At 39.4% G+C, this 11,171-nt stretch overlaps 1 protein-coding gene across 6 annotated transcripts in view; it reads left to right on the top strand.

Annotated features, from left to right (window-relative positions):
- Positions 1-11,171, top strand: part of nectin1b (nectin cell adhesion molecule 1b) — a 239,319-nt gene that overhangs the window by 83,305 nt on the left and 144,843 nt on the right. For all 6 annotated transcript variants that reach the window (XM_015015218.1, XM_015015139.1, XM_015015386.1 and 3 more), the window contains exon 5: positions 6,335-6,486. In XM_015015218.1, coding sequence (XP_014870704.1) covers positions 6,335-6,486 — 152 coding nt within the window. The remainder of the gene's footprint in view (positions 1-6,334; positions 6,487-11,171) is intronic.

Raw genomic sequence — 11,171 nt, 5'->3', positions numbered from 1 at the left:
AAAGTAACAAATGGTCTCTAATCGATTCAAAAACACCCTTAAACTTCTTGGTTTCTTGAACTAGCAATATTTTCAGGGCTAAATGTTGCCTGTTTTTTTCACTCTAAAAAAACATGTTTGATTCAGGCCTGGTATCATTTTCTATTAGAACACCAAACAGGACTTTTCTGACCCAAATTGTCACTTTTAGAGGTCAGAAAGTCGGTTAAAAGGACCAGAAACATTTTAACTAAATGCAAAAGCTTGTATGTAAACCTGAAGAAGCAAAAACAAAACTAACTAACATCAGTATGAACTGAGAGGGTGATCATACAAAACAAAATATGTACTGTTATGATTTATTATCCCCAAGAGTTGAGTAAATAATTAATTAAATAGTTTAAAAAACCCTTTAATCTTTGGCTTGTGAAAGTGAACACAACTTGTTGCTGCAACAGGTTATTATAATCACAAGCAAACAACAGTTTCAGTTTATGGATATGATTTAAAAGCTCTGCCTGTGCCAGGAAACCAAAGTGATTTAAATGAGCTCTACCCAATTCTGCCAAGAAAAGTGGCCAGATCTCCTGCCAGATTTCTTCCCAAAGCTTATGGATGACTAGAAAAAAAAGCATTCAGTTCCTGCAAACAGCTAAATTATATTTTTACAAATATCAGCCTGGGTTCTGAGCTTTTATGTTTAAATTTGTGTGTCTTTTAGGGTAAAGTTACAATAAATCCCAACTTGTTCATTGAAGTTGTTTCCATCCTAAAAAAAAAAAAAAGCTTTGCTGTGTTAATCAAGCTAATTAATATGTTACAGCAAAAAAAAAAAAACAACAACTTTGAGTTGGATTTTAAAATTAATGCATTTTAATCTTTATATTCCCACATTACGTTTCGAAACCGAGAGATCAATGTTGCAATGTTTCCTTTAATTGCTTTATGAAGATGAATCAATTGCAACTCCAATGATTTTGTGAGTCATTAAGTTTGTTGTTTCCATCTTACAAAAAGAAAGGAAGCATTGAAATTGTAAATGAAATGATGTCTTTGCTGTGGCTTGTGTTAATCAAGCTAATCCATACGTAACGTCAAAAATAAAACTAATTAGAGCTGGATTTTAAAATGAATTTACTTAGATTTTTATATTCCCTCATTATGTGTCGAAACCGAGAGATGAACGTTGCAATATTTCCTTTAATTGCTTCGTGAGGGTGAGGGTGAGCATTCCTGGATCGGAGGTGAATTAATAGACCATTGTGGCCTCATTGTATCTATTCCTCCAGCAACAATGAGATTTTAATAAGACATACAGATTTCCCCCCCCGCCCGCCCAACACTTTTTCTTCTTGTGCATTCATACATCTTTCAGAGAAGAAGCCCAGATGTACGCACAAAATAAGAAAGCAAGATGATGCATTTTTTTTTATTTATCTGAAGCAAGGGGAGATGGGAAGGGAAGAGTAGGAGGAGGAGATGTGATCTGGAAAGACGAGGGCACAGAGCTGACGGATCGGAGAGGACGGCTATTGCCGCACAGAAAACGAGAAGCCAAATCTGTTGTGAAGGTTCCCCTGGGCTCGGCTGTGGAGGTCAGCGCCAGGCTGCGAGGGGACGATGGAGCAGGACGGCATCATAAACGCGTCCAACAGGAAGAAGGTGTAGCCAAATCTAATTACCACTGCTACAAATACTCACGTTTTTGCCAGACTTCCAGTTGTAGATTTGAGTTTCTTTCATTACTGCCCCAGTTGCAGTTGTTATTTTTACCATCTGCAGATATTTTTTCCTTCATAATTTTTTTTCTGAACCTTAAAATACACGCAGCTCTTGCAGCTGAGAATAATGGTTAGCGGGCGGAAAGATCTGTTCTGTTTGAACTTTATCGTTTGTTTTGAAAATGTTTTCTTCTTACGGCGTCCTTTAGTTTTCTAAGTGGGCACAAGATGAGAAAATGAGGCTCAAGAGTTCATTATTATCACTTACACCTAAATTACTTGTGTGATAAGATTTCAGACTTTATAATTTTCTCTTTTTTTCCCTTCCCCTTTCATTAAAAAGCTATTTTCCAGCAGACAAGAAAACCCCGCCGCATCCTTAAAGGCATTTTCGGTTTCTCAAAGACAAAGCCCTGCATGAATCAAGAAATCTGTATTTTGTTATTAATGCATTTCACAGTGTGATTACTTCAAACTCTGCTCTAATTAGCTGGCTTGCTTATCTCTGTTCTGAAAATGAGATTCTATTAGTCATGTTGATTAAAGGCCACAATAAGACAATGTTTGTTAATTTCTTCAGTCGCCAGTAGCAGTGGCTGAAATTCACAGATACTTAATAGTCTTTTAAAGGGATATTCAAACCTCAGCTTGTTTGAAAAAGTACAGCCAGTTCTGCTTTCATGGAGGCCACAAAGGCTTTTAAGATCCCTTTGTTTAGGCAGTTGTAAGTGAATGAAGAATTTGGTGACCCACCAATGCATCTTTTTTTCCCACTTAAAGTCCGTGTAAACCTTTTTAACTTAGGTTCAGACTATAGAGATATTGAGTTAGATTAAACTTTTCTCTCAACAGATGCCATGAAGTCCTCAGATTGTTATCAGGCCCAATAAATACCTCACTTATTTCTGTCCTTTCTGAACAGTATTTTGAGGCCCCTGGCTTTCCTCCTGCCCACAAAGACATTTGAGATTATTTTGCAACTCGTCTCGTGGCAGTAGGTTTGGCAGATCGACTCAACTTGGCTTATTAATATGTGCTTTTTATAGCTTTTCCTTGATACTTTGCAGAATCTCAGATGAAGAACTCAATGCTTTTGCTTTTTGGATATCCTCACAGTTGGCCTCTTTACAACCACAAGCAGCACTGCAACCCAAATGCCACAATTGTCCCTCGATTTGCATCAAAAGATTTAATGGACGTGTCAGATTTAAAATATGTACTTCTTAGCGTCTTTTAAGATTCGCTTTGTTGGAAAACAGAAATCCTAATTCAGCTTTCAAAGTGATGTTACGAGTGCTCTGTGTTTTTCCACAGGCTGGTATTCTGCTTTTGAATTTGACTACCATTTATTTAATCCAGAGTTCACACGAGAGGAGGACAACAAATGTGAGCGAAGCTAAAGAATAAACTTCCAGTCAGCAGATTTTTATGTAACTTCTGCATTTTTCTGTTGTGTATAAAATCATTAGGATGGTTTTATACACAAGTTAACCTGTCTAGACCGAACGTGTCAGCGTGACACAGTCAGATTTGCAGAGCCGTAACTCCTCGACACTTTGCGCTGTCTGAAAAATTACAACGGTTTCTGAAAGGGGAGATGCTGCGCTTTCCATCCAATATCAGGTTATTACGGTAATTTCACTCCCACCGTAGCAGGAAGTGAAATTAATACGAGGGGAATTCTTAATAGATAAATAGTAAATTGCGAAAATAACTTCTGGATACTGAAAGTTCCAGTTGTTATGGATAAATGGGCAATATATATTTATTCACTGGACATTTAAAGAACTTCATACAATTAAAATAATCAAAAATATCCAGGTGGAGATTTGAAACTTAGGACTCAAAGGGATAAAGGATGAGTTGTTAGGATTTGTTCTTTTGATTCTATTTAGAGATGGACACTTGCACCATGTTGTTGCTTTGTTTGAGACTTTTATTTTGAAGTAAGAAAGGAAGTAGCTCTTGAGTTGCCTTGTTGTGTTGACAGATTTATCTAATTAGGACTGTTTATCAGCTAAATCCAGCTAAATTATCGATTAAAAAGCCCCCCACTGTTTTCTGGTGTTCAGTAGAACAATAAAAGAAGATATAAATATATGCATTGTTAGGATATTACCCATGGCCTAACTGTTAGCTGCTAACGTAGCTAAGCGTAGCATCCCCTTTATAGCTTTGTAACAGTGCAAACAGTTTGAATTTTATCCTCTCTAGTGTAAAATCTGAAACAACTGGACTTCATTAGGTTTTGTCTTCCCACAAATATCGCCAAAATCTTTTGCCGTTTTGCTTTGAAGGACCCGGTGTGTCGTTTCATGTCGTTAGCTAGGTGTACCGTGACACTCCTACTGATGGGAGCCCAAATACTGTGAGAGAACGAGGCAACGCTCCATGTAAAGGAGTTCTACCTTTAATTACAGAGTACATTTTCCCTCCGTTTTTCCTCCTAAAATAATGATGCAGTTTGTACTGACACAGAGATGTGAGGCTGCTGCAGCCTCCTCACACCAACATCTGTACACAGACACTGCATACATGAGGAGCCCAGCCAGTCATCAAAGAATCCGTATCGCTCTCAAGCTGTTTGTTAGTCTTTTATTTTGCAGCCCCTCAGGCTCCATTCATGCCCACACACTCAGTCACACACACACACACGCACGCACGCGCACACACACGCATGCATTCACTCATGCAGGCATTGCTGGTCATGGCAGAACCAGTGGTGAATCGCAGTTTGCAAGCCTTTCATTTCTACAGCAAATCAATTGAGCTTTGCAGAACTCAGCATTTGATGGAGGTTCACAAGTTAACTGATTATTGAATCGTGACATACTGTATTGAGGGTTGTTTGCCGTCCCGCTGCAATTGCCTCACTAAGGTGACCAATGGAAAATCTTCTCAAGCTCAGATTTTTCTATTGCTTTGTGCTCAGAAGTACATTCGAACCACAAAGGTCCCACACAATCGGGTAAAGTCTGAACTTTGTATTTATAGTATTCCAGTTTTATTCCCCTTCTTGTTTATCCATCCATCCATCCCTCTCTTCATCCATCCAGCCATTTTCATTGGTCCATCAATCCATCCATCTATCTTTCTGTCCCTTTCTTCCTCAATCCATCCATCCATGCATTTTTCCACCTATCTTTTCATTCATCCATCCGTCCAACCATTTTTATTGATATTCCATCCATCCATTTACCAATCCATCATCCTCCATCCATCCATCATCCACATCATCCCATAAATACATACATCCTTTTCTTCATCCATCCACTCAACTTTCCATCCCGCTGTCCAACCATTCAACATGTTTTTATTGGTTCATTCATATGTCCTTCTAGCCATTATCCTTACATCCTTTCGTTTCTCCATCCATCCATCCATCCATCCAAACAAAATATAAAAAATATATATATTTCTAGTAAACTGCACTAATTAGCTTTTAAGAAGGTAAAACAGAGAACGGGGAACTTTACAGTTGTGTCAGAATGTGTCTAAAGTTTTCAGCATGAAACAGGTGAAGGAATTAGTTTTTGGCCTCATTTTAAACCGTCCTGATCTGGATCTTGTTATATTTCCTGTAGCGATACGTTAATTACGCTCCCTGCCCCTGTCATTTAAGAGCCTCGTTGAAAGCACAGCTCAAGTGCCTGATTTGTGACCATTGTTAGCATGAGGCCTAATTTTGTTTTCTCTCTGTAATCTCATCCTGTTTTTCTCTCACTTCAGTAAATGGAGCGCCATATTGTTTTTAATGTCCTCGCACAGCAGCGCCTCTCGGAGTCTCTCTCTCTCTCTCCCTGTGACCCGGGAGCGATGACAGTGTATCTTTGCAGCCGCCGTCCTCATTGTCACCACAGTCAGGCTGGAGAACTATTCAGCGCTATCGCAATTGTAGCTCTTCTTAAGCCGAGTCCATTCAGGGCAGCCGATGGAGCCGATCGGGTGGAAGGCGACGGGAAACGACTAATTGTCCTGAAAGTGGAAACCTCTTTTGAGCCTGCGGGCGCTGTGAAAAGTCGGCCCGGATAATAGAGTGGACGGGTTCCCGCGCTCATGATCTGTGACCTTAAAGTGGGCTGGCCTGATCAAAAGGACACGGGCGAGTCTGAGCGCAGCAGAGATAGTGAACCATAAAGGCAAACACCTTTAGGCAGGAGGAATGGGCAGTCTTCAATAAAAGCCCAGCATTTGGTAGAGTCTGTATTTATCGCTTGATCAGCTGCCTCTTCTGACAGCTCCCTTGAGTTTTAAGTTCAGCCATGTGAGCTGGGCTGCAGATGAGAAAGCAGACCCCCTCTTTTCCTTTCCTGTCTGTTTTGTATTCCTCACGCCGGAACAGCCTGTCCTCCAGCATCAGCTATATCTTACCTGTTAGGACCTGGTGGGATTCCCTGTCCTCATAATTTTGTTAGGACTTGATGGATGACATCTGAAATGCAGCGCTGTCAAATATTCCTGGTATTTAACTCACCCCCACATGCAGGGTTGTTCACCACTCCACTTTTTTTTTATACGTCTTGAAGAGATTTTTTTCTCTGTGTGTTTCTTTTTGTGGCTTGGAGTAATTCCCTCTTTTTATGTGGTCTGCATCATTGCCTCTTTTTTTTTTTTTACTTTATTCTTTTCGACAGTCTGAACGGCTCACTACCCAGCAACGTGGAGATCAAAAACAACACCCTGTTCTTCAAGGGGCCCGTGACCTACGACCTGGCCGGAACCTACGTCTGTGTCGCCATCAACGGCATCGGGACGCGCACCGGAGTCGTGGACGTCAACATCACCGGTAGGAGAAAACACGGCTCCCGTTTCCGCTCTCTCTGTCTCTTCGGTAACTCCGGCATGGCTTGATCAATACAGTATCCATCAGACAACCACTCAGTGGTTTACAAAAGTATTCACACCCCTTAAATGTTTTCAAAATAAACATTTTTATTCACTCTGATGCACCTAAACCAGAGGTTCCAAACTCAAATGAACTGGGAGCCACTGTGGTCATCAGAAGTCCACTTTCGTTTTCAAGTAGCATAAAAATCTAATATTTCTGAAAATATAGGCAAACTGAATGGTAACAATGCAAAACTGCAAATTATGCACAAACATTTTTCCTCCTCATTAAATAAATTAATTGAACTGAGCTGACAAATAAACAAACTGGTACTTTCTTTTTGTCAAAAAGTATGACATCACTTCTACAATTTAATTTATAATTATCAAAATAAAAAACAGCCATAAGTAAATATATTATTCTTAACCTTCTATCACTGAGCTAACAATGCCAGTCCCTCACTTTTTGCTCACATTTTCTTAATGCTACAACAAAAATACTCAAAAAATAAAGTTTATTATTTTAATTTTAATCATCCTGCTTCTTTCAAATCTGCTTGTACTGTACAATTAAAAATCATTTTATGTGACAAAATTTTGTATCGAGTGACTGTAACTTTAGGGCCATATCACATTTTGTTTTACCTAAAGTAGAGGGCCGAACTGCATGACCCAGCCTTAAACACAACACTTCCTTAATTTGATTAATTTGACGCCAAAATGCAGCTTTTCTGTGACAAAATTAGGGTTTTTGGAAAACTAATGCTACCTTTATTAGAACAATAGTTTATTACTCCTCAGATCTCAGATTTATAGCCTTTGAGTTCTGTTTGAAGTCTGGTAGAAGAAGGTTATCTGGTGAGGTTAAGAACAGAGTTAAACTTTTTGGCCCACATGCAAAACTCTTATTTGTATCAGAGAGCGAGCTCTGCCAATAACTGTGAACAGCCCACATCAAGAAAAACGTTGGCGGCGGCGGCGCCGCCGCCTTGCTGTGGGAACGACCAGAACGTTGGTCAGAAGGGATGTGAAGAACGGTCGAGACAAAGGCAGAAAAGCTGCTGCAGACGCTGGGACAGAGGTTCCTGTTACAACTAACAGAAGCATTCATCAAAGCATGTAATGTCTGAGAATGGCCCACTCAAAGTCTTGATATAAATCTAATTGGGGAGCAGAGGGGTTAAAAGGAGTAAATACTAATGCAAGCCACACTTAACAGATTTTTGTTTGTGCAACGGTAAATGAAAACCAGGTTTTCTTTAATTACGCACTACTTTGTGTTGATCTATTAAAAGAAATCCCCTCAAAATACACTGTGGTCTGCGGTGGCAAAATGGGCGAGAAAAACATCGAGACGCAGGAATACTTCTGCAAGGCATTGCAGCTGCACACATGAACAGACCAGTTGATTGTCACAAATCATCTGTGCGTCTTGGTGTCTGAGTATCAGAGTTCCACACAGCTTGTTAGAACAACTCCCATCACACATCCAAACACGTGGGGGAGCAAACGAACACAGGTCTATTATCAGCGCCCAGAATAAACCCACAGGAAATTGGGGGGTTTTAGGTGAGGGCACTGTATTGATCATAACTTGCTCAAACTGCTCGTGCCTCTTCTGCTTCTTTTGTCTCTTCTGGGGGGAAAACAAAATGCTGAGCAAAACTGATTCAGTTTTCTACCCTTCCACATAATTGCAGGCACACAGACTCTGTGGTTCCTCGTGGTTCTAACCCTTAGGAGACCGACAAAGCCTCTGCTATCCATTACAAACCAGATCCTGCTATACATCCTAAAGATGAGGGGATCTTCCTCTGATTGGTAGCAGCTGTGTGCGTGGCTCTGGGGGACTGTTTCAGTTTTGGTCTGGTTGGACTGGAAGGACGTTTCTCTCTCTCTCTCTCTCTATAAGCTGCTTGGTTTCAGGGAATCTGGCGTGTTCTAACTTGCATTGCTTTGCATGTTAACTTGTGTCTCTGGAATTGCTGTGCTTGGTGTGAAATGAACAGCTGTTCCTTACAGTGGCATTTGCGTCTGCATCCTCCCCTTCCATGTCTTGTTTCTCTTGCAGCAATAAGGCTCAGGAATAAAAACAAAACATTTTTCACCGGATGTGGAGACATTGTTTGCAGAGTGTAATAATATATATCTCAGAAGCTCTTAAAGAACCTTTAGAAACTCTAAATCACCGTTGACCAGCTTGCATCGGGTGTTTAGCATAAAGAACTGCACAAAGCAAATGCACCAAAGTAATTTTCCATTTCTCCTTTTTTCATTGATCGCTTAAATTAACAAACCACAATGCTGCAGTCCCAGTAGTCTTTGTTTATTCTCCTCATTTGTCTGCATAATTTTTATTGTGTGAGCAAAGTGAACAATGCGTGGGTACATGATTGGAGTGTGCTCAGTTTCAGTTTGTCTAGTTTAAAAAAAAAAAAAAACGTGTTTTAGGTTTGCAACCGTTTAAAGGCTTGCAGATTTCTTAAGCAGCAGGTGAAACAAAAGGAATAATGAATCTGTGAAATCACTCCTTGTTCTTAGCAGGAGGAAACAACAGCGGCAACTTTCTGTGATGAATAATCTCAGGTAGTGAATTGCACATAATTAGGAACCATGAAATGATGCATTAGGATCACTTTTCCTGCAACCTTTAGGTTTCTTCAAAGTACAAAACAACAAAAGACATTTCTTCAGAGCTACTTGTTGAGGCTTGTTGTCCTTAACTTTATAAAATCAGTGGAAGATTTGTATAATTGTTGCCAGAGGCTTGTATGACTTGTTGTCAAACAAATACTGAGCAACAAATGCACTCTGTCAGAATCAGGCTGCACCCAAATGGTGTGGCTTTTAAAGAGACAGGAGCCAAAATGGACAGATGTGCTGCAGACCCAATGATATGCAGTTATTACTACATAAACTTTAGCTACACGAAGTTCCTAAATTAGCAAATAAAACGCTATTATAATCATTTTTACTCACATTCACAAGTTTAAGACAGGCACGCACTCGGGGACATAACTTTAATCTAGGCCACACCTCTTTTTGGAAGTATCCCAAAAAGGGGTGTGGCCTTCACAATTGAATCTGCATGATTTAGTGTCATTTTAATATATCATTTCTTATGTTTCAGCATGTCATATTTTCAGTCTGACAGTCTGAAGGCTGCTTTTATTTCCACAAAAGAAAAAAGAAAAGCTCCATCCTTGATATCTGGAATTACATTCACTGCGAAACCTGTCCTGAATATTAAACATCACACAGCACCTGGTCGTCTTTTTGTACCCTCTGAAGTAATAAGCTGGCTGGAAACAAGCTCCAAGTGTTGTTCTATACTGTTACATGGCCAGGAGCACTGAATTTCCCAAAGGGTGCCTTACAAGCCTTAAAAGCACGTTGCCGGTTCCCATAGTAACACTGTCAAGTTAAAGCGAGAACAGCCAGCCTCTCCTCCTAATGCACAGTTCAGAGGCTCAGCTCCAGCGTGGCGCCCCGTCAAATTGCAGAGCAGCTCAAAAATGGCTTTGGATGATCTGAAGCGGCATAGTTCAGCGCTTTTGATTCAAACTGACTGGGGCAGTGCAGTTTTGTCTTTATGCTGGTGCAGAATAAATCCCTTCATACAGTCATATTTAATAAATTTGAATATTTTATCAAAGTTTGTCTATTCCAGTAACTCTGTTCACAAAAGGAAACATATTAAACGGATTTATTACACAAGCTGATGTTTTCAAACATGTATTTGTGTTAATTATGATTTTTTTTATGCTTACCACTAATGAACACATGAAATTCATGATGAGAAAAGAACAGATATTTATCTTAGTCGTTTTTAACCTTTCCATCCAAAAGTCAAAACCACACATTGCTGAAAAAACAAACGGAAAATGAAACAAAGAAACAACTCACAGAAATAGATAAACAATATTTATATTCCTGTCAATGTGCAGACTGAAAAAATGTAGGTGGAAGCATAAGTTGTTTTTACCTTCATTTTTTATATTTAAAGCATTATGGAAATGAAAACAGCACAATCTTCTCTGTATATTTCTCTAAAACTTAACTCCAAGAAACTCAAGCTAAACTTTGTTGTATTTGTTTAGGAAATTATTTTTATACAATATTATTTTTTATTTAAAAACAGTTCTAACTCATTACAACTATATTTTCACACATGAATCTCGTTAATTGAAGTATAATTGTTTCTTATATTTGCCATGACTTTTAATTAAACTGACATTAACACAAAAATATAAACTTAATTTAAATTTGGCTGATACCTGCTTAAGGGTTGTTGTTTTCAGTAAATCTCATCTAAGCACTTATTCAGTTATTTATTAAATATGACTGTCGGTTTCATTCTTGTGCCTTTTGTGCTTAATGTGAATTTTCCTCAAATCGGTTTGAAGAAACCGAAGGAATGAAGATCCGTTTCAGGCAAAATTCAGGTTTAACAAAAGGCTTTCTACTGAAATTCAACGGACTTGTGCCAACTTGACATGTGCTGTGCATAACTGGAGCTGAACAAACCTGCTGATGAGTCATTAACCTGCAGGCTGACATGGTGTTGGAGTCTGCACACAGTGAGGTCTAGGTATCGCCACCCAACTGTCCTTTGCAGCGTAGGAAGGTGACGAGGCAACAGCC

This window comes from Poecilia latipinna, unplaced genomic scaffold (genome assembly GCF_001443285.1).
Source record: "Poecilia latipinna isolate Pla-1442-1.1 unplaced genomic scaffold, P_latipinna-1.0 Scaffold5, whole genome shotgun sequence".
Classification (NCBI taxonomy): Eukaryota; Metazoa; Chordata; class Actinopteri; order Cyprinodontiformes; family Poeciliidae; genus Poecilia; species Poecilia latipinna.
Note: the sequence above shows the minus strand (reverse complement) of the source record. Positions and strands in the feature narration are given on the sequence as shown.